This window comes from Coturnix japonica, unplaced genomic scaffold, assembly GCF_054131305.1.
Source record: "Coturnix japonica strain WE unplaced genomic scaffold, WE-NBRP24 Scf062, whole genome shotgun sequence".
Taxonomy (NCBI): domain Eukaryota; kingdom Metazoa; phylum Chordata; class Aves; order Galliformes; family Phasianidae; genus Coturnix; species Coturnix japonica.
The window spans coordinates 1-23463 of NW_028188965.1; the positions used below are offsets into that span (position 1 = coordinate 1).

General features: G+C 57.3%; 2 protein-coding genes across 2 annotated transcripts; one reads left to right on the forward strand and one right to left on the reverse strand.

Moving 5' to 3' along the window:
* Window positions 1-36: 36 nt before the first annotated feature.
* Window positions 37-1806, forward strand: BOLA1 (bolA family member 1; the record flags this gene model as incomplete). The annotated part of the gene is given in 4 exon segments (XM_085533750.1): window positions 37-195; window positions 1211-1313; window positions 1316-1471; window positions 1474-1806. Coding segments are annotated over 4 exon segments (603 nt in total), but the record flags the coding sequence as incomplete, so codon positions are not given.
* A 946-nt stretch (window positions 1807-2752) lies between these two features.
* On the reverse strand, window positions 2753-22096 carry SV2A (synaptic vesicle glycoprotein 2A). Its single transcript, XM_085533691.1, has 13 exons — window positions 21620-22096; window positions 17194-17926; window positions 13992-14172; window positions 13736-13887; window positions 12653-12786; window positions 12112-12201; window positions 11721-11831; window positions 11227-11315; window positions 10077-10241; window positions 8311-8444; window positions 7352-7555; window positions 6143-6302; window positions 2753-4234 (listed from the first exon to the last, which is right to left on the reverse strand). Exons 2-13 carry the CDS (start codon window positions 17771-17773, stop codon window positions 4051-4053), a joined length of 2184 nt encoding a protein of 727 aa, XP_085389817.1. The 5' UTR covers window positions 17774-17926; window positions 21620-22096; the 3' UTR covers window positions 2753-4050.
* Window positions 22097-23463: the final 1367 nt, after the last annotated feature.

Consider the following 23463-nt stretch of genomic DNA (forward strand, 5'->3'; position numbering starts at 1 on the left):
ATGGGAAGTGGCGTGGCTTGGGAATGGGGGCCATGATGGATTCCGGTGCCGCGGGGGGTGCTGGGAGTTGTAGTTCCGCCTGCGCCACGTGACGGAGAGGAAGTGGGCGGGGGGACTCCATTTCCCATCGTGCCTTGCGGCGCAGCGGACTGCAGCGGAGGGCGGCGGGGCTGGAGGTCAACGCTGCAGCGGTGGGTCCTATGGGGGGGGGGGTCCTATATGGGGGGGGGGGGTCTTATATGGGGGGTAGGGGGTCCTATATGGGGTGGGGGTGTCCTATATGGGGGGGGTCCTATATGGGAGGGGGTGGTCCTATATGGGGGGGGGTCTTGTATGGGGTGTGGGGGGGTCTTATATGGGGGGTGGTCCTATATGGTGGGGGGTCCTATATGGGGGGAGGGTCTTATATGGGGGGGAGGGGGTCCTATATGGGGGGGGTCTTATTTGAGTAGGGGGTCTTATATGGGGGGGTGGTCCTGTATGGGGGGGGGGTTCCTATATGGGGGGGGGTCTTATTTGAGTGGGGGGTCTTATATGGGGGAGGGTCCTATATGAGGGGGGGGGGGGTCCTATATGGGGGGGAGCGGGTCCTATATGGGGGGGGGGTCCTATATGAGGTGGGGGTCTTATATGGGGTGGGGGGGGTCCTATATAAGGGGGGGGTCCTATATGGGGGGGAGGGGGTCCTATATGAGGGGGGTGGTCCTGTATGGGGTGTGTGTGGGGTCCTATATGGGGTGAGGGGTCCTATATGAGGGGGGGGGGGCTTCTATATGGGAGGGGATCCTATATGGGGTGGGGGTCCTATATGTGTGGGGGGTCCTATATGGGGGAGGTGGTCTTATATGGGGGGAGCGGGTCCTATATAAGGGGGGGGTCCTATATGGGGAGGGGGGGGATTATGTGGTGGTAGAAGGGGAGAGTTATGGGGTGGTGTATGGGAGGGTTATGGGGTGATGGAGCGGGGTTATGGGGTGGGGGTGGGGATTATGGAGTGATAGAGGGGGGCTTATGAGGTGGTGTATGGGGGGTTATGGGGTGTTGTATGGGGGGATTATGGGGTGATGTATGGGGGGTTATGGGGTGATGGAGGAGGGGTTATGGGGTTGGATGGTTATGGGGTGGTGGATGGGGCGTTATGGGGTGGTACCCCCCACCTTTAAAGTGCCCCCCCCCACTAACCCCCTCCCCATTTTCCCCCCCCAGCCCCGATGCCGCCCCCCTCCCTCCCCTCGGGCCCATTGCCCGCTCCATCCTCTCCAAGCTGACCGCGGCCCTGCAGCCCACCCACCTCCATTTAGAAGACCACTCCCCCTCCACGGCCGCCCCCCCGGTTCCGAGACCCACTTTGGCCTCTTGGTGGTCAGTGGGAGCTTCGAGGGTCTCAGCCCCATCCAGAGGCACCGGCTGATTCACTCCGTGTTGGACGCCGAGCTCCGGGGGTCTCTCCACGCTCTCACCATCGTCGCCCGAACCCCCAACAGTGGGAGATGGACCCACAAGTGCCGCGACCACCCCCCTGTATGGGGGGGTCCAAGAGGGAGAAGAGGGAGGCGCAGGGGATGTGGAGGCGTCGCAATAGGAGCTGCAGCATTGTGATAGGAGCTGCAGCATCTGACATGAGCTGCAGCATTGCAATAGGAGCTGCAGCATTGTGATAGGAGCTGCTCTATTGCAATAGGAGCTGCAGCATTGTGATAGGAGCTGCTCTGTCGCAATAGGAACTGCTCCTATTGCAATAGGAGCTGCACTGTTGCAATAAGAGCTGCTCTGTTGCAATAGGAGCTGCAGCGTTGCAATAGGAGCTGCAGCATTGTGATAGGAGCTGCTCTGTCGCAACAGGAGCTGCAGCATTGCAATATGAGCTGCTCTGTTGCAATAGAAGCTGCAGCATTGCAATAGAGCTGCACTGTTGCGATAGGAGCTGCTCTATTGCGATAGGAGCTGCAGCATTGCAATAGGAGCTGCTCTATTGCGATAGGAGCTGCAGCATTGCAATAGGAGCTGCTCTATTGCAATAGGAGCTGCAGCGTTGCAGTAGGAGCTGCACTGTTGCAATAGGAGCTGCAGCGTTGCAGTAGGAGCTGCACTGTCGCGATAGATGCCGTGTCATTGCAATAAATGCTGGCTCATTGGTGGCTGATGCATCGTGATGTGGGGGGGGTGGGCAGATGTGGGGTGATGGGTGGGGCGGGTGGATATGGGGGCGGGTATGGGCTGATATATGGGGGCAGATAGATGGATATAGGGGCAGAATGTATATGGGGTGGATTTGGTCTGATATATGGGGGCAGATAGATGGATATGGGGGTAGATAAGGGCTGATATATGGGGGCAGATAGATGGATATGGGGGCAGATATGGACTAATATATGGGGGCAGATGGATGGATATGGGGGCAGATAGATGGATATGGGGCAGATAGATGGATATGGGGGTAGATATGGGCTGATATATGGGGGCAGATAGATGGATATGGGGGCAGATATGGACTAATATATGGGGGCAGATGGATGGATATGGGGGCAGATAGATGGATATGGGGCAGATTGAAGGCTATGGGGCAGATAGATGGCTATGGGGCAGATATGGGCTGATATATGGGGGCAGATGGATGTCTATGGGGCAGATGGATGTCTATGGGGCATATCAATGTCTATGGGGTCAGATGGATGTCTATGGGGCAGATCGATGTCTATGGGGCAGATCAATGTCTATGGGTCAGATTTGGGTTCTCATGGACCCGGGGCTGTTTTATTTTTCCCTTTTATTTGTGTGTTGTGTCAGTTTGAATTTCTTTACAAACATCTACAAACTACAGCACGGCACGACGGCGCACGGACAGAACTACGGACGCGCTCCTCACGGACCAGCGACACCGAGGCGTAAATGGGGGGGGGGGCTAAAATGGGGGGGGGGGGGGACAGACAGACGGACGGGGATTGGGGGGGGGCTGCTCGCTTTTTATATGGGGAGGGGGCTGCAAAGTTGCATAGAGCTCAGCTCCCGTCCTGCGCTGGGACTGAGCCTCCCTATGGGGGGGGGGTTTAAAATGGGGGGGGGGCACAGCGCTGGGACCCCCCCCCCCATGGTGGGTTATAGGGGGGAGTATGGGGTCTATTGGGGGGGGGGGTGGAGGAAATAAGGGGGGGGGGGGTTGTCCCAGCGCTGTATTTGTGCTTTGCAAACCAATGCTGGTTTTGAGGGTTTGGGGGGGGGGTCACTTGATATGGGGGGGGGGGTCACAATATGGGGGGGGGTCACTTGATATGGGGGGGGTCACTTGATATGGGGGGGGGGTCACTTGATATGGGGGGGGTCACTTGATATGGGGTGGGGGGGTTGGGGTTCAGGTGCCCCCCCCCCCCCGACCCCTCTGCAGCAGAAGGAAAAGCAGAATAGGAAAAAAGAAAGGAACTGTTGGGAAGGGGGGGGACCACATTGTATCCCCCCACCCTCATCTCTCTGTTGCTATGGGGAGGGGGGGCAGCCCCATTCACAGCCCCCCCCCCCCAAAGCAGTGAAAGGAATGGGGGTCTGGGGGCTACATTCACCCCCTGCCCCCCCCAACACCCCACTGTGTGCCCCCCCCCATTTTCCATGCCCTTCAATGCACCCCTTGGGGGCTGTGCACCTGGGGGTGGGGGGGGTGCAAGGACCCCCCCCCATTCTATTCTGTGCCCCCCCCCCCCAGCCCCATAGATGGGGAAACTGAGGCACAGAGCCCCATATTGTGAGGGCTGAGCCTTCCTCCTCCTCCTCCTCTTCCTCCCCCCCCCCCCCATCCCATCCCACTTGGGGACCCCCCTGCTCCCCCCAGCGAGCAGCGATGCACAGAGGAGATAAAATGGGGGGGGGGGCAAAAGGGGGGGGGGTAGGTAAGGAATATGGGAGGGGGCTTCGATTTGAGGTCCAGGGATGGGACTGTGCAAATGAACGTAAAGAATAAAAGAAAACCAAATGCTTCCGAGAAGACGTTTCACAGTGTCTAACGAGGACAAAAAAGGGGCTTTTAGGGTATTTTTGGGGTGGTTTTGGGGGTATATGGGGTCACTGAAGGACTTGCCCGCGGGTTTCGGGCAGTTTTAGGGCCAAGGAACTGCCCAGAGCCAGGGCAGCGGATGCCAATAGGATGGGAACAGCTTTGGTGATGCCCACGAACGAGGTGAAGATGCTGATACCCAACACGGCCGCCAGCTTACAAAGGGCGTTCAGGAACCCAAAGGCTGTTGTCCTACAAAGGGGGGAGATAGGGGGGGGGAGATGGAGATAAAGGGGGAGGGGGGGGAGATAAGAGGGGTGGGGGTGGAGGTAAGGGGGGAGGGGGGGAGATAAGAGGGGAGGGGGTGGAGATAAGGGGAGGGGGGGGGTGGAGATAAGGGTGGGGGGGTTAGAAAGGGTGGCACTGGGCCACCAAGAACCCAAACCTTGCACCTGAAACCCCAAATCTTGCACTTGAAACCCCAAATCTTGCACTTGAAACCCCAAATCTTGCACTTGAAACCCCAAACCTTGCATCTAAAGCCCAAAACTTTGCACCTACAACCCCAAACCTTGCATCTAATTGCACCAAGAACCCCAAACCTTGCACCTAAGACCCCAAACCTGGCACCTATAACCTCAAATGTTGCATCTAAAACCCCAAATCTTGCACCCTACACCCAATCCATTGCACCAAGAACCCCAAACCCTGCACCTATAACCTCAAACCTTGCATCTAAAACCCCAAACCTTGCATTTAAAACCCCAAATCCTGCATCTACAACCCCAAACCTTGCACCAAGACCCCAAATCTTGCACCTATAACCCCAAACCTTGCATCTAATTGCACCTAAGACCCCAAAACCTTGCACCCTACACCAAGTTCTTTGCACCTGGGACCCAAACCTTGCACCTATAACCCCAAACCTTGCACCAAGACCCCAAATCTTGCACCTGAAACCCCAAATCTTGCATCTAAAACCCCAAACCTTGCATTTAAAACCCCAAATCCTGCATCTGGGACCCCAAACCTTGCACCTACAACCCCAAACCTTGCACCTACAACCCCAAACCTTGCATCTAATTGCACCAAGAACCCCAAACCTTGCACCTAAAAGCCTAAACCTTGCACCCTACACCCAGTCCTTTGCACCTGGGACCCCAAACCTGGCACCTATAACCCCAAACCTTGCACCAAGACCCCAAACCTTGCACTAAGAACCCAAACCTCACACCCTACACCCAGTCCTTTGCACCTGGGACCCAAACCTTGCACCTAAGACCCCAAATCTTGCACCTAAGACCCCACATGTTGCACCTGGAACCCCAAACCTTGCATCTGGGACCCCAAACCTCACACCCTACACCCCCAAACCTTGCACCTAAAGCCCCAAATCTTGCATCTAAAACCCCAAACCTTGCACATAAAACCCCAAACCTTGCATCTAATTGCACCTAAGACCCCAAACCTTGCACCCTACACCCAGTCCTTTGCACCTGGGACCCAAACCTTGCACCTATAACCCCAAACCTTACATCAAGAACCCCAAACCTTGCATCTAAAACCCCAAACCTTGCACCAAGACCCCAAATCTTGCACCTAAGACCCCACATGTTGCACCTGGAACCCCAAACCTTGCACCTAAGACCCCAAACCCTGCAACTAAAACCCCAAACCTTGAACCTACAACCCCAAACCTTGCACCAAGAACCCAAACCTTGCATCTGGGACCCCAAACCTTGCACCCTACACCCAGTCCTTTGCATCTGGGACTCAAACCTTGCACCTAAGACCCCAAACCTTGCACCTATAACCCCAAACCTTACATCAAGAACCCCAAACCTTGCATCTAAAACCCCAAACCTTGCACCAAGACCCCACATGTTGCACCTGGAACCCCAAACCTTGCACCTAAGACCCCAAACCTTGCACCCTACACCCAGTCCCTTGCACTTGGGTCCCAAACCTTGCACCTACAACCCCAACCCTTGCACTAAGAACCCAAACCTTGCACCCTACACCCAGTCCTTTGCACTTGGGTCCCAAACCTTGCACCAAGACCCCAAACCCTGCATCTGAAACCCCAAATCTTGCACCTATAACCCCAACCCTCCCCCCTGCCCCCATCCCATCCCATGCCACCCACCCCACCCCACTCACCTCTTATCAGATGGGTACAGCTCCACTGTGAGCACATCCAGGGCGTTCCAGGATGCGATGCTGACCCCCCCGAAGAGGCAGAGCAGCGCGATCATGGCTGACTCGCTGTTCCCAAAGGAGAGGAAGAAGCAGCTCACGCACGACATGACGCTGGAACCGGCTGCAGGGGGGACAGAGCAGCGGGGGGGGGTGAGGGAGGAGGGGGGAGATGGGGGGTATGGGGGATATGGGGGATATAGGGGATATGGGGGATATGGGGGATATGGGGGGATATGGGGGATATGGGGGATATGGGGGATATGGGGGGATATGGGGGGATATGGGGGATATGGGGGATATGGGGGATATGGGGGATATGAGGGAGGAGGGGGGATATGGGGGAGAAAAGGGGGATAATGGGGGAATAGAGGGGATATAGGGGATATGAGGGGACATGGGGAGGAGGGGGGAGATGGGGGAGGAGATAAGGGGGAGGGGAGGGGATATGGGGGATATGGGGGAGGAGAGGGGAGATGGGGGATATGAGGGGATATGGGGGAGGAGATATGGGGGATATGGGGGATATAGGGGAGGAGGGGGGATATGGGGGATATGGGGGATATGGGGGATATGGGGGATATGGGGGATAAGAGGGGATATGGGGGATATGAGGGGATATGGGGAGGGGAGATGGGGAGAAGAGGGGATAATGGGGGAGGAGATATGGGGGAGGAGGGGGGATATGGGGGACATTGGGATGGGAGACGGGGGGAAATGGGGCAGAAAAGGGGGAAATGGGGGAGGAAAGGGGGAAATGAAGGCACCATAGGGGGACACTGGGATGGTTGGGGGGGGGAAATGAAGAAGAAGAGGGGGAAAATGGGGGAGGAAAGGGGGGAAATAGGGGAGGAAAGGGGGAAACTGAGGCACTAGAAGGGATGCTGGGATGGGAGATGGGGGGAGATGGGGCAGAAGAGGGGAAATGGGGGAGGAAAGGGGGGAAATGGCTGCGGGAGAGGGGGATGCTGAGGCAGGAGAGGGGGAAATAGGGTAGAAAAGGGGGAAATAGGGGAGGAAAGGGGGAAATAGAGGCACCAGAGGGGGAGGCTGGGAGAGGAGAGGGGGGGAATGGGGCAGAAGAGGGGAAATGGGGGAGGAAAGGGGGGAAATGGCTGCAGCAGAGGGGGATTCTGATGCAGAGGAGGGGGCTGCTGATGCAGCAATGCCCACCCAGCATCCGGAGGCGGCCGATCTTGTCCATGAGCAGCGCTGAGACGATGTTCCCAGGCAGCACAGCCAGGGTACCCAGGAAACTGACGAAGTAAATCATGTAGGCGTTGTTGTCGTCGCTGAAATCCAGCTGGCAGCCCTCCTTGTTGTGCAGGAAGGTGCTGTTCAACACGCGGCTGTTGATGAACTTGTACTCGAAGAGGTCTGGGGGGGGAACAGGGGGTGGATGGGGGGGGGGTTGGGGTTTATCCCCCCTATTCTTCCACCTTGCTTCACTTTGCAGCTACAACCCCAAAGCTTGAACCTGAAACCCCAAATCTTGCATGTAAACCCCCAAACCTTGCACTAAGAACCCCAAAACCTTGCACCTAGAACCCAAACCTTGCATTTGAAACCCCAAACTTTGCACCTAAAACCCCAAACCTTGCATCTAAACCCCAAATCTTGCACCTGAAACCCTAAATCTTGCATCTAAACCCCCAAACCTTGCACTAAGAACCCCAAACCTTGCACCAATTGCACCTATAACCCCAAACCTTGCACCTAGAACCCAAACCTTCCATCTACAACCCCAAACCTTGCACCTAAAACCCCAAACCTTGCTCGTAAAACCCCAAACCTTGCACTAAGAACCCCAAACCTTGCACTTACAACCCCAAACCTTGCACCTATAACCCCAAACCTTGCACTAAACCCCCAAACCTTGCACTTACAATCCCAAATCTTGCACCTAAAACCCCAAACTTTGCACCTACAACCCCAAACTTTGCACCTAAAACCCCAAACCTTGCATCTAAACCCCAAACCTTGCACTAAAACCCCAAACCTTGCACCCTACACCCAGTCCTTTGTACCTGGGACCCAAACCTTGCACTAAAACCCCAAACCTTGCTCCTAAAACCCCAAACCTTGCTCCTAAAACCCCAAACCTTGCACCTACATCCCTCCTGACCCCAAACCTGTGTTGTAGAAGATGGTGGAGATGAAGGTGCAGTTCTTGAAGAAGGTGTTGCTGGACGTGATGTCCTCGAAGTAACAATCCTCAAACAGCGAGTCCTCGAACGTCACCGACTTCATCTTCAACCCAATGAACCTGGAGGGGGGGGGGGAGCTCCATGTGGGTACTGCCAGCCCCATCCCAATGCCCCCACCCCATATCGGTACCATCAACCCCATCCCAGAACCCACAAACCCGGTGCCCTCAGCCCCATCCCAACACCCCCAGCACCATCCCAATGCCCCCAACCCTATCCCAATGCCCTCATCCCCATCCCAATGCCCCCAGCACCATCCCAATGCCCCCACAGCCCATTCCAACACCCCCAACCCCAAATCAACACCCCCAGCCCCATCCCAGAGCCCTAAACCCCATTCCAACACCCTCAGCCCCATCCCGACACCCCCAGCCCCATCCCAATGCCCCCACCCCATACCGGTACCATCAACCCCATCCCAGCACCCCCAGTATCACCCCATTGCTTTTGTTTCCATCCCAGTGCTCCCAGCCCCGACCCAGTGCCACCCACCCCATATCGGTACCATCAACCCCATCCCAGAACCCACAAACCCAGTGCCCTCAGCCCCATCCCAATGTCCCCACAGCCCCATCCCAACACCCCCAGCACCATCCCAATGCCCCCAACCCCATCCCAGAGCCCCCAACCCCATTCCAACACCTTCAGCCCCATCCCGACACCCCCAGCACCATCCCAATGCCCCCAACCCCATTCCAATACCCTCAGTCCCATTCCAACACCCCCAGCCCCATTCCAACACTCCCAGCCCCATCCCAACACCCCCAGCCTCATCCCAATGCCCCCAATCCCATCTCAACACCCTCAGCCCCATCCCAATGCCCCCAGCCCCATCCCAGAGCCCCCAAGCCCATTCTAACTCCCCCAGCCCCATCCCAATGCCCCCAGCCCCATCCCAATGCCCCCAACTCCATCCCAATGCCCCAACCCCATTCCAACACTTTCAGCCCCATCCCAATGCCCCCAGTCCTATTCCAACTCCCTCAGCCCCATCCCAATGCCCCCACAGCCCCACCCCAATGCCCCCAGTCCTATTCCAATGCCCCCAACTCCATCCCAATGCCCCAACCCCATCCCAACACTCCCAGCCCCATCCCAATGCCCCCAATCCTGTCCCAACGCCCCCAATCCAATGCCCCTATCCCAGAGGCCCCATCCCAATGCCCCAACCCCATTCCAACACCCCCAACCCCATCCCAGAGCCCCCAAGCCCATCCCAACACCCTCAACCCCAACCCTAAGCCCCCAGCCCCATCCCAATGCCCCCACAGCCCCATCCCAATGCCCCCAACCCCATTCCAATATCCTCAGTCCCATTCCAATACCTCCAGCCCCATCCCAACTCTCCCAGACTCATCCCAATGCCCCCAATCCCATCTCAACACCCTCAGCCCCATCCCAACGCCCCCAGCCCCATCCCAGAGCCCCCAAGCCCATTCTAACTCCCCCAGCCCCATCCCAATGCCCCCAGTCCCATCCCAACACCCTCAACCCCATCTCAACACCCCCAGCCCCATCCCAACACCCCCAGCCCCATCCCATCACCCTTAGCCCCATCCCAACGCCCCCAGCCCCATCCCAATACCCCCAACCCCATCCCAATGTCCCCACAGTCTAATCCCAACGCCCCCAGCCCCATCTCAGTGCCCCTATTTCCCCCCCATCCCCACCCCACATCCCCCAGCACCCACTTGTCATTGAAGTACTCCCCTCCCTGGTGGATCTGATTCTCCAGGGTGAAGTTGAAGGTGAAGTGTCGGACCTTCTCGCGGGTGAAGAGTTTGGTACGAGACGCGTATTCGATGTTCTGAAGGTGTTTGATCATGTCTGGGAACCACACGGTCAGTCCGTAGTAACTGTGGGGTGAGAGGAGCTGAGCCCAGAGCCGGGCACCCAGCTGTGCCCCACTGACACCAGCCCCATCCCAGTGCTATCAGCCCCATTGTTGCTATCAGCCCCATCCCATTGACACCAGCTCCATCCCATTGCCACCAATCCCATATCAGTGCTATCAGCCCCATCCCATTGCCACCAGCCCCATACCATTGCTATCAGCCCTATTGCTGCTATCAGCCCCATCCCAGTGCTATCAGCCTCATCCTAATGCCACCAATCCCATATCAGTGCTATCAACCCCATCCCAGTGCCACCAGCTTCATCCCAACCCCATTGGCATCATAATGTTGTCACCCAACCCCATACTGGCACCACCAGCCCCATCCCAGTGCTATCAGCCCCATCCTAATGCCACCAATCCCATATCAGTGCTATCAACCCCATCCCAGTGCCACCAGCCCCATCCCAGTGCCACCAATCCCATCCCAACCCCACTGGCATCATAATGTTGTCACCCAACCCCATACTGGCACCACCAGCCCCATCCCATTGCCACCAGTCCCATCCCAGTGCCATCAGCCTCATCCTAATGCCACCAATCCCATATCAGTGCCACCAATCCCATATCAGTGCTATCAACCCCATCCCATTGCCACCAGTCCCATCCCAGTGCTATCATCAGCCCCATCCCAATGCCACCAGCCCCATCCCAACCCCACTGGCATCATAATGGTGTCACCCAACCCCATACTGGCACCACCAGCCCCATCCCAGTGCTATCAGCCCCATCCTAATGCCACCAATCCCATATCAGTGCTATCAACCCCAACCCATTGCCACCAGCCCCATCCCAACCCCATTGGCATCATAATGTTGTCACCCATCCCCATACTGGTAGATCCCAGCCCCATCCCCATCTCTCCTGTATCCAACCCAATGCCCCCAGCCCCATTCTATCTCTCCTGCACCCACCCCATTGCCCCCAGCCCCATTGCCAGCCCCCACCTGAAGCTCATGGTGAACCACACAGCCATCATCATCAGCGTGATGCGGCGATACTCGGGAGCAAAGCACTGCTGGAAATTACTCCAAACCTACAGGGAGGGATGAGAGCTGGGACAACAGGAGACCCCACAGGGACCCACGGCTGTGGGGCAGGATCTGGCCCCATAAATGGACAGGATCTGGCCCCATACAAAGGCAGGACCTGGCCCCATAGCTGGGCAGGATCCGACCCCATACCTGGACAGGATCTGGCCCCATACATGGACAGGACCTGACCCCATACATGGACAGGACCTGACCCCATACCTGGACAGGACCTGGCCCCATACCTGGACAGGACCTGGCCCCATACCTGGACAGGACCTGGCCCCATAAATGGACAGGACCTGACCCCATACCTGGACAGGACCTGGCCCCATACCTGGACAGGACCTGGCCCCATAAATGGACAGGACCTGGCCCCATACATGGGCAGGACCTGGCCCCATACCTACCTGCTGTGAGAGGCTGAGGCAGCGCACCCACCAGCGGCGATGCCACGCTCCCGTGTCCGCCTGGATCTCGATCAGCTCGTCCTCCCTCTTGATGGTCTTGATGTGGGTGACCTATAGGGTGCCCCCTGCCTCAGTTTCCCCACTTGATGCCAACCCCATAGGGCCACGCTGCTCCCTGGGGTGGGAGTTGGCAGGGGGGGGGATATGGTTGGGGCTTAGGGCACTGGGAGGGGGGGGAATGGTGGCACTGGGATAGGGGTATTAATATGGGACTGGTGGCATTGGGATGGGGGTATTAATATGGGACTGGTGGCACTGGGATGGGGGTATTAATATGGGACTGGTGGCATTGGGATGGGGGTATTAATATGGGTGGGGGGCTGGCCCTTACCGAGAAGACCCTCTCGGGGTGCCCCTTTGCCCTCATGTTGGTGTCGTGGACCTGCTTCAGCACCATCCAGGCCTCATCATGTTTACCATTCTATAGGGCAGAGCCTGGGGTCACCCTGGGACCACCACCACCCCCCAACCCCAGCACCCCCATGGGGTCCCTGCCCCATCCCCATGTCCGTGTGGGTGCCCCTATCCCAAAGCCAGCCCCTTTATGGGGGTCCCTGCTCCATCCCTAGCAGCCCCCTGGGGGTCTTTACCCCAATCCCATTATCCACATGGGGTCCCAGCCCCAATCCCAGCACCCACATGGGGTTGGGACCCCAATCCCATTACCCTCCTGGGGGTCCCAACCCCGATCCCATTACCCACCCTGGGGTCCTTACCCCCACTCCATCATTTTGGGCTCCCTTTTCCACTCTCAGCATCCACTTGTGGGTCTCCGCTCCATTCCCAGCCCCCATTTAGGGGGTCTCCCCCCCACCCCAAAGCCCCCAGCCCCTATTAGGATGTATCCATGCCCCCCCCCCAGCCCTGCTGACCTCCAGGTAGAAGCGGGGGCTCTCGGGCATCGTGGTCAGAGCCCCGATGGCAAAGACAGAGGGGAAGGCGCACACCAGGACAAAGACCCTCCAGCTGTGGAACTGATAAGCTGAGCCCATCTGGAAGCTCCAGCCTGTGGGGAGGGGGGATGGAAGGGGCTGAGACCCTATAGAACTCAGTGCATATATGGTTATGGGGCTGAGAGCCTATAGAACTCAGTGCATATGTGGTTATAGGGGCTGAGACCCTATAGAACTCGGTGCATATGTGGTTATGGGGCTGAGAGCCTATAGAACTCAGGGCATATGTGGTTATGGGGCTGAGAGCCTATAGAACTCAGTGCATACGTGGTTATGGGGCTGAGAGCCTATAGAACTCAGTGCATGTGTGGTTATAGGGCTGAGAGCCCACAGAGCTCAGTGCTGGGGCTGAGACCCTATAGAACTCATTGCCCACATGGCTATGGGGTCTGAGACCCCACAGAGATCAGTGCATACACGCTTATAGGGCTGAGACCCTATAGAACTCAGTGCCCACACGGCTATGGTGGCTGAGACCCCACAGAGCTCAGTGCACAAGTGCTTATGGGGATGAGGCCCTATAGAACTCAGTGCCCACGTAGCTATGGGGTCTGAGACCCTATAGAACTCAGTGCCCACATGGCTATGGGGTCTGAGACCCTATAGAACTCAGTACCCACATGGCTATGGGGTCTGAGACCCCATAGAACTCAGTGCCCACATGGCTATGGGGTCTGAGGCCCTATAGAACTCATTGCCCACATGGCTATGGGGCTGAGACCCTATAGAACTCAGTGCCCACATGGCTATGGGGTCTGAGGCCCTATAGAACTCAGTACCCACATGGCTATGGGGTCTGAGACCCCACAGAGCTCAGTGCACAAGTGCTTATGGGGCTGAGACCCTATAGAACTCATTGCCCACATGGCTATGGGGTCTGAGACCCCATAGAACTCAGTGCCCACATGGCTATGGGGTCTGAGACCCCATAGAACTCAGTACCCACACGGCTATGGGTTCTGAGACCCCACACAGCTCATCTCACCCCCACCCCCTTATTACCGTAGTGTGGGATGATGGCCCAGGCCATGGCGGAGGCGTAGATGCCCCCGATCATCCAGAACATGCAGAGCCAGCTCAGATGCTCCCCACGTTTCTCCTGCGCCAGGAACTCCGAGAAGTAGGAGAAAACAATGGGGATGGAGCCCCCAATGCTGGGGAGGGGGGGCACAAAGAGAAAGGGATCAGTGGGGTGGGATATAGTGGGGCAGGATATAGGGTGGGGGGTCTTATGGGTCACCCTATGGGGTGTCCTTACCCCATGCCTGAGAGCAGCCTGCAGAAGAGGAAGGTGCCGTAACCCTGCACGAAGGAGGAGAAGAAGGCGAAGACGCTGTTGACGGACAGGGAGATGAGGAGGCACTGCCTTCGGCCCAGGCGGTCGGCCAGCCCGCCCCACAGGAACGCGCCCACCATCATGCCCAGGTAAACGATGAGCCCTAAATAAGGGGAGGGGGACACAGCAGGGTCAGCCCCTGGGTACCAGGGACACGTGGAGAGGATGATATGGGGGGTGGGAGGGGCTGTATTGGTGGTGGTATGGGGGGTGGGGGGCTGAGGGGTCCCCCAGTGCCATATTGGTGTTGATGGGGGGCTGAGGGACCCCCAGTATCACATCAGTGATGCTATGGGGGGGAGGGGTCCCCCAGACCACATTGGTGTTGATGGGGGGCTGAGGGGTCCCCCAGTACCACATCAGTGATGCTATGGGGGGTGGGGGGTTGAGGGGTCCCCCAGTGCCATATTGGTGTTGATGCTATGGGGGCTGAGGGGTCCCCCAGTATCACATCAATGATGCTATGGGGTTGGGGGGGGGTCCCCCTGTACCACATCAGTGATGCTATGGGGTTGGGGGGGTCCCCCTGTACCATACTGGTGTTGCTATGGGGGATGGGGGGGGGGAATAAGGGGTCCCCCAGTTCCATATTGGTGATGCTATGGGGGGTGGGGGCAATGAGGGGTCCCCCAGTATCACATCAGTGATGCTATGGGGTTGGGGGGGGTCCCCCTGTACCATACTGGTGTTGCTATGGGGGATGAGGGGGAATGAGGGGTCCCCAAGTACAATATAGATGTTGATGGGGGGTTGAGGGGTCCCCCAGTACCACATCAGTGATGCTATGGGGGGTGGGGGGTTGAGGGGTCCCCCAGTGCCATATTGGTGTTGATGGGGGACTGAGGGGTCCCCCAGTATCACATCAATGATGCTATGGGGTTGGGGGGGTCCCCCTGTACCACATCAATGATGCTATGGGGTTGGGGGGGTCCCCCTGTACCACATCAATGATGCTATGGGGTTGGGGGGGTCCCCCTGTACCACATCAATGATGCTATGGGGGGTGGGGGGCTGAGGGGTCCCCCAGTATCACATCAGTGATGCTATGGGGTTGGGGGGGGTCCCCCTGTACCATACTGGTGTTGCTATGGGGGATGAGGGGGAATGAGGGGTCCCCAAGTACGACATAGATGTTGATGGGGGGTTGAGGGGTCCCCCAGTACCACATCAATGATGCTATGGGGTTGGGGGGGTCCCCCAGTGCCATATTGGTGTTGATGGGGGGCTGAGGGGTCTCCCAGACCACATCAGTGATGCTATGGGGTTGGAGGGGTCCCCCTGTACCACATCAGTGATGCTATGGGGTTGGGGGGGTCCCCCTGTACCACATCAGTGATGCTATGGGGTTGGGGGGGTCTCCCAGTACCACATCAGTGATGCTATGGGGTTGGGGGGGTCCCCCTGTACTATGTTGGTGTTGCTATGGGAGGTGGGGGGCTGAGGGGACCCCTAGTGCCACATTGGTGATGCTATGGGGGGGAGGGGTCCCCCAGACCACATTGGTGTTGATGGGGGGCTGAGGGGTCCCCCAGTATCACATCAGTGATGCTATGGGGGGTGGGGGGTTGAGGGGTCCCCCAGTGCCATATTGGTGTTGATGGGGAGCTGAGGGGCCCCCCAGTATCACATCAATGATGCTATGGGGTTGGGGGGGTCCCCCTGTACCACATCAGTGATGCTATGGGGTTGGGGGGGTCCCCCAGTACCATATTGGTGTTGATGGGGGGCTGAGGGGTCCCCCAGTACCACATCAGTGATGCTATGGGGTTGGGGGGGTCCCCCTGTACTATGTTGGTGTTGCTATGGGGGGTGGGGGGCTGAGGGGACCCCTAGTGCCATATAGATGTTGATGGGGGGCTGAGGGGTCCCCCAGTACCACATTGGTGATGCTATGGGGGGGAGGGGTCCCCCAATACTATATTGGTGTTGATGGGGGGCTGAGGGGTCCCCCAGACCATATCAGTGATGCTATGGGGGGATGGAGGGGTCCCCCAGACCACATTGGTGGTGCCATGTAAGATGGGGGGGCAATGAGGGGTCCCCCAGTATCATATTGGTGTTGATACCCCCCATACCCCATGTGTCTCCCCATATCCCACGTATCCCCTCATACCCCACATATCCCCCCATGGGGGACCCCCATACCCCACATATCTCCCCATACCCCATGTCCCCCCATACCCCACTTGCCCATGTCTCCCCATCCCACATCAGCCCATATCCCCCATATCCCTCCATACTCCACCTTCCCACATCCTCTACACTGTAGCTCCTCCCCCCCCAATATCCCCCCTGTCCCTCCATACCCCCCACATCCCCCATACCCCCCCCTCCCCACTCACAACCCCCACATCCCTCATAACCCACCCCCTCTCCCCCCCATAACCCACCCCACCTCTCTCCCCACTCACAACCCCCATACCCCATCCCCTCTCCCCACATCCCCTATAGACCACCCCACCCCCTCTCCACCCCCATAACCCACCCCTCTCCCCACTCACAACCCCCATAACCCACCCCCCCCTCCCCACATCCCCTATAGACCAACCCTAACCCCTCTCCCCCATACCCCACCCCACTCCCCCCACTCACATCCCCTATAACCCACCCCTTCTCCCCACTCACAACCCCCATACCCCATCCCCTCTCCCCACATCCCCTATAGACCACCCCCTCTCCCCCCCATACCCCAACCCACCCCCTCTCCCCACTCACAACCCCCATACCCCATCCCCTCTCCCCACTCACATCCCCTATATCCCACCCCCTTTCCCCCTCTCCCCCCCATAACCCACCCCACCCCTCTTCCCACTCACAACCCCCATATCCCCTATAACCCCCCCCATCCCCTCTCCCCACATCCCCTATAACCCACCCCCTCTCCCCCCCATACCCCACCCCACTCCCTCTTCCCACTCACAACCCCCACATCCCCTATAGACCACTCCACCCCTCTCCCCACTCACATCCCCCATAACCCACCCCCCCCTCCCCACATCCCCTATAGACCAACCCTAACCCCTCTCCCCCATACCCCACCCCACCCCTCTCCCCACTCACATCCCCTATATCCCACCCCCTTTCCCCCTCTCCCCCCCATACCCCACTCCCCCTCCGCACTCACCCAACATTCCCTTATTGGAGTCAGACAGGCACATATCCTTCTCGGCGCTGGGCAGCACGAATCCCACCACAAACACTTCCACTCCATCAGCCATCAACGCCAACCCCAGCACAAAATACAGGCTCCATTGGAACCTGCCATGGCCGCACTCCTGCAGGATCAGCTCGTATTGCTGCGCCAGCTCCTCCTTATCCTTCCTCCTCTGCCCCTCGCTGTCATCGAAGGCCCCGGGGGTCACGTCCCCAACCAGCCTCTCTCCCCCCTTCATCGAGTCCTGCCGTGGGATCCCTTGATATTCCCCCTCGTAAATCTCATCCTCCTCATCGTGCCCTTCGGTGGCGTCGCTCGAAGCCCCCTCCTCTTCAGCAGCCCCTTCTCCACCTCGGTAATATCCATCCTGAGGTGCGTAATCTTCATCATCCTCCTCCTCCTCGAAGCGGCTGTAGGATCTCTTGGTGTATTCATCCTGCATCCTCTCCATCCCTTTGCTCACCTTCTTGGCCGCGTGTTTCTTCACCTCCTTGGCGATATCTTTGGCACCGCGGATGAAAGCCGTCCTGTCTCGGAAGCTCTCGTCCATGGTGATGTTGGGGTGGGACCTTCAGGTGTATTTGGGTTGGAGGAGGGATTTGGGGTGGGGGGTCTCGGTGTTGGATCCCAGCCCTCACAGTTGGGGGCTGCGGTTGGATGCGGGGGGTCGGGCAGCAGCGCTACCCATCCGCCTGGCACACAGCTGGGGGCACAGACATAATAGGGACTGTGTTAAGGGGGGGTCCTCGTGTCCCCCCATACCCCACATGTCCCCCCATACCCCACATATCCCCCCATACCCCACATGTCCCCCTATACCTCATGTATCGCCCTATACCTCATGTATCCTCCATACCCCACATCTCTCCATACCCTATATGTCCCCCTATAGCCAACATGCCCCTCATGTCCCCCCATACCCCACATGGCCCCCCATACCCTACGTGTCCCCCTATACCTCATGTATTGCCCTATACCTCATGTATCCTCCATACCCCACATGTCTCTCCATACCCTATATGACCCCCTATACCCCACATGTCACCCTATACCCTATATGTCCCCCTATAGCCAACATGCCCCTCATGTCCCCCCATACCCCATGTGTCCTCCATACCCCACACATCCCCACATACCCTATGTGTCCCCCTATACCCCACATGTCCCCCTATACCCCACACGTCCCCCTATACCCCATCTCCCCATACCCCACACATCCCCACATACCCTACATGTCCCCCCATACCCCACACATCCCCCCATACCCTACGTGCCCCCCCATACCCCACATATCCCCCCATACCCCTACAGTCCAGCACGGGGCTCAGCCCCCCATTGCCTCCATTCAAAGGAGTTATCACAGGGGGCAACCACCCCCACTCTGGGGGGGTCACATCTCCAGCCCTATTGGTGCCCCCAGAGTCTCATGGGGATGGGAGACCCCCAACACGGACCCACAGCCCCCCACCGACAAACCAAGGTCCCCAGGTTGCAGGGACGCCCCTGTTCCCACCGCAGCCCCCCAATGGGCTGCCCAGCCCATTGATAAAATAAGACCCCACCGCCCTCTCAATGGGGCTGGGAAAACGATGCTGAGCCACGAACCAATCAGCTCCGGGGGGCGTGGCCACCCCCACCTGCATCAATGGGGCTGGAGGGGCACGGCCCCGCCGTTCAGCCAATGAGCTTCGAGAGAGGGGGCGTGGCCACTCAGGAGCCCGCCCACTATTCCCACCACCTGCGGGCTGGGTTGGGGGGGGGGGTCGCAGAGCTGGACCCCATTGATGGGGATGGGGGGGGGGGTGATCCCAGCAGGGCACAAAGCAGCCCCCAGGGGGGCAGGGACCTATGGGTCGGGGTCGGGAGGGTCCCGGGGGACATGGGGGGGGTCCTGGGGTAGCACATAGCTCTGCATTGGTGGCCATTCATAGGCAGGGAGTGAATTGAGCTTTGGGTTGGGGGCACTCAGGGGGGTCTCTAGGCTCATTCAGCTCCAACCCAACTGCCCAGAGGTGCCTGTGGGTGCTGAGTGGGCACAGAGACCATATATGACCCCCCAGGGAGGCTTCCAGAAGGAGGGGGTCCGGATACACCCCAAGGACCCCCATATGGGGCCACCCAATCCCCCATTAGGGCCACCCAATCCCCCATTAGGGCCACCCAATCCCCCATATGGAGCCACCCAATCCCCCATATGGGGCCACTCAATCCCCCATATGGGGCCACCCAATCCCCCATTAGGGGCCACCCAATCCCCCATTTGGGGCCACCCAATCCCCCATATGGGGCCACCCAATCCCCCATTTGGGGCCACCCAATCCCCCATTTGGGGCCACCCAATCCCCCATATGGGGCCACCCAATCCCCCATATGGGGCCACCCAATCCCCCATCCCCATGGGCAGCACCCAGCATTGCCCCCTGCAGAACCCAACACAACCTATGACAGACCCCCAGCCCCCAGCGGGGCTGAGCAATGCTGACCCAGCATGAACCCCCCCCCTCCTTCCTCCATCCCCCCCCCATTGAAATAAAGGGCTATTTTTACTCCTGGCAGACTCCGAGTTGTGCCGCAGGGAGGGACGCAGCCGTCACAGCGTGTCTCCCCCCGACCCCCCCCCCCCTTTATAACAGCAGGGCTGGGGCTTCAACATAGAGCTAAATTTGGCCTTATATCCTATATATCCTATATATCCCATATATCCTATACATCCTATACATCCTATGTATCCTATATACCCTATATATCCTATATACCCTATATACCCTATATACCCTATATACCCTGTATACCCTGTATATCCTGTATATCCTGTATACCCTATATATCCTATATACTCTATATATCCTATATACCCTATATATCCTATATATCCTATATACCCTATACATCCTATATACCCTATACATCCTATATACCCTATACATCCTATATACCCTATACATCCTACATATCCTATATACCCTATATATCCTATATACCCTATATATCCTATATACCCCATATATTCTATATATCCTATATACCCTATATATCCTATATACCCATATATCCTATACATCCCATATATTCTATATATCCTATATACCCTATATACCCTATATATCCTATATATCCTATATATCCTATATATCCTATATACCCTATATATCCTATATACCCTATATATCCCATATACCCTATATATCCCATATACCCTATATACCCTATATATCCCATATATCCTATATACACCCTATATATCCTATATACCCTATATATCCTATATACCCTATATACCCCATATATCCTATATACACCCTATATATCCTATACATCCTACATACCCTATATATCCTATATATCTATATACCCTATATATCCTATATATCCTATACATCCTATACATCCAGGGCTGTCGGCTGGCTCTGCGCAGACACCCAGGGACAGTGCAGTGCTGGCGCTGCGGCACAACACCCCCCCTCATCCCCCCCCCACCCCAAAACCCACCTTCCTTCCTCCTCCCCCCCCCCTCCCAACCTTCCATCCCAGGGCATTAAACCCTCATGGACCCCCTGCCCAACTCGGGTGGGATCCCAAAGGGGTTGGAAGGAGCCGGTGTGCGGCCTTGGCCAGCACCAAGGTCATCTGGTGCGGGGCTGATTCCACGGGGCTGTGACGCATTTTGGCAATAGGGAGCCAGCAAAAAGGGAGTGGGGGGCAGCAAAGAGGAGGGGGGGACAAGCAGATATAGTGGGGGGATGGCAAGGTTAAAGCCAGGGCCACCCAAATAATGATGGTGGATCCCTTTAGGATGAGGGTCCTGCTTTCCCAACAAGGCTGAAATGGCACAGATTGCAGGTTGGCAAGATGGGGAATGGAAATGGGGGTCCCCCTAAATGCTCTCCTGGCTGCACAAAGGCTCAGCCAACCCCATATGTGATATCAACCCCGACCCTATACAAGGTTATGGGGGCTCTGGGCCCCTTTATTCCCTCTGAGCACCCGATTGATGCGGCCCCAAACCCCCGGGGGGTTCCTATATTAGGGTCCCCCCCCTTCCTTTCCTTAGAGCACCATGAACATGGCGACATAGGGAAGACTTGGCCCTCCCCAGTGCCCAAGGTCACCCCCCACCCCCCCCAAACCCCCCCAGGTTCCTTATCCATCCCCATAATACGATCCCTGCAGTGCACAGAGCTAACGAGGGGCTTCCAACCACACAGAGAAAGGCAATGAGAGGGAGAAGCAAAGGATTTTCAGGACAAAATGGCCACAGAGATGAGAAGGAGAAGGTAAAACTCCCCATCCGTCAGCCAGCAAACCCCGAGGATGCTAATTAAAAGCAGATGGGAGATGAGGATGGGAAGGGAGGAAATAGGGGGGGGGGGGGGATGCTTTATAGTGGCATCCTTACCTGTGTCAGTGCGTGGTCTGCTCCAATGTTGGATGCTTTGAGGAGGATGAAGGATGCTCGTAGGGATGAAGGATGCTCTGAGGATGAAGGATGCTCGTAGGGATGAAGGATGCTCTGAGGATGAAGGATGCTCGTAGGGATGAATGATGCTCGTAGGGATGAAGGATGCTCGTAGGGATCCAGCAGCAGATCAACCCTCGGGTACCAGCCCGGCGTCAGCGCTGCAGCCTCAGCCACACGCACCCAGAGCTGGGAGAGTCCATTGCGACAGGCTGAGAAGGGAGGCGATGGGGAGGGCTGTGCTATAGCGGGGGGGGGGGGTACCGGTGTTGGGGGGGGGGGCCTCTATTTGGTTAAAGCAGAGCCGAAGGGATGCAGCGCTTCATAGGGTGATGGGAGCCCCCCCCTGAGCTTCAATGCTGGAGATGCTTTAGGGGGGTGTTGGATGTGTGGGGTGTGAGCTGAGGGTCCCGGCCCCTCGTGTTGTTTTTTGGGGGGGGTTTTGATGAGGAATAAAAGGGGTTTCAAGGCGTTTAGAACCGCTCTGGCAGCTTCTCCCACTCGCTCCCCACCACGGCCGCGGGCAGATGGAAGCACAGCCAGGCAGATCTGAGTCACATCGTCCTCAGGGCTGAATTTCCATCGCTTTTCGGATCGGATTTTACTCCGCCTGGATCGGTTTGAAGCTCTGCCCCCCATCAGGATACGGCACAGAACCCTCCTATGGCTCATTGGGGGCTGTGGGGGGGGGGCACGCAGAGCGATGCTTTCCCCCAACCCCAGAGCCCTGCAGGACCCCGACCTCCTTCAAGCAGAGGGTGAGGAATGATATGGGTATATATAGATATGGTTATATATATAGATGTGGTTATATATATAGATGTGGTTGGGGGGTCCCCAGCCTGGCAATGGGGCAGCAGAGACCCTCAGACCACACAGACAGGGGTTGGAGGGACAGAAGTGGGGCTGACACACAGCAGGACCAGCATGGGGAAGGATTGAGATGGGAAAGGACTGAGCTCCCATTGGAAATAAGCCCCAACCGATGCTTTGTGGCTGAGTTAACCCAACCCAAAGAGCTGAAGCACAACCAAGGTGAGCTGCAATGCTCCACACCTTCCTTATCCCAGTCAGGGGTCCCTCATATCCCCTCCATGCAGACAGTGGGGAGGGGGCTCTGGTCCCATCCATCCCATCCCATCCCATCCCATCCCATCCCATCCCATCCCATCCCATCCCATCCCATCCCATCCCATCCCATCCCATCCCATCCCATCCCTCATCCATCCCATCCCATCCATCCCATATCCCATCCCATCCCATATCCCATCTCCATCCCATATCCCATCTCCATCCCATCCCATCCCATATCCAATCCATCCCATATCCCATCCCATCCATCACATCCCCATCTCCATCCCATCTCCATCCCATCCCATATCCCATCTCCATCCCATCCCATCCATCCCATCCCATCATCCATCATCCATCCCATCCCAATCCCCATCTCCATCTCCATCCCATCTCCATCCCATTCCATCACATCCCATCCATCATCCATCCCATCCATCATCCATCCCATCCCATCCCAATCCCATCCCACTGCTGTTCCCAATCCTGGATGGAGAAAGCATCCTTCTATCCTTATAGGATTTCTCTCTTGCCAGGAACAGCATTAAAATAGAAGTCCCTGCACACACACACACGCATCACATCAGCTTCACCAGCACAGAGGCTGAGCTGGCTGTGAAATTAAACCTGAGGCTGAGCCGCAAATGGCACCAAATAGGAGGATGCAGGCAAGGTGACCCAGCTCAGCATCACATGCATTGAGATCCAATGCA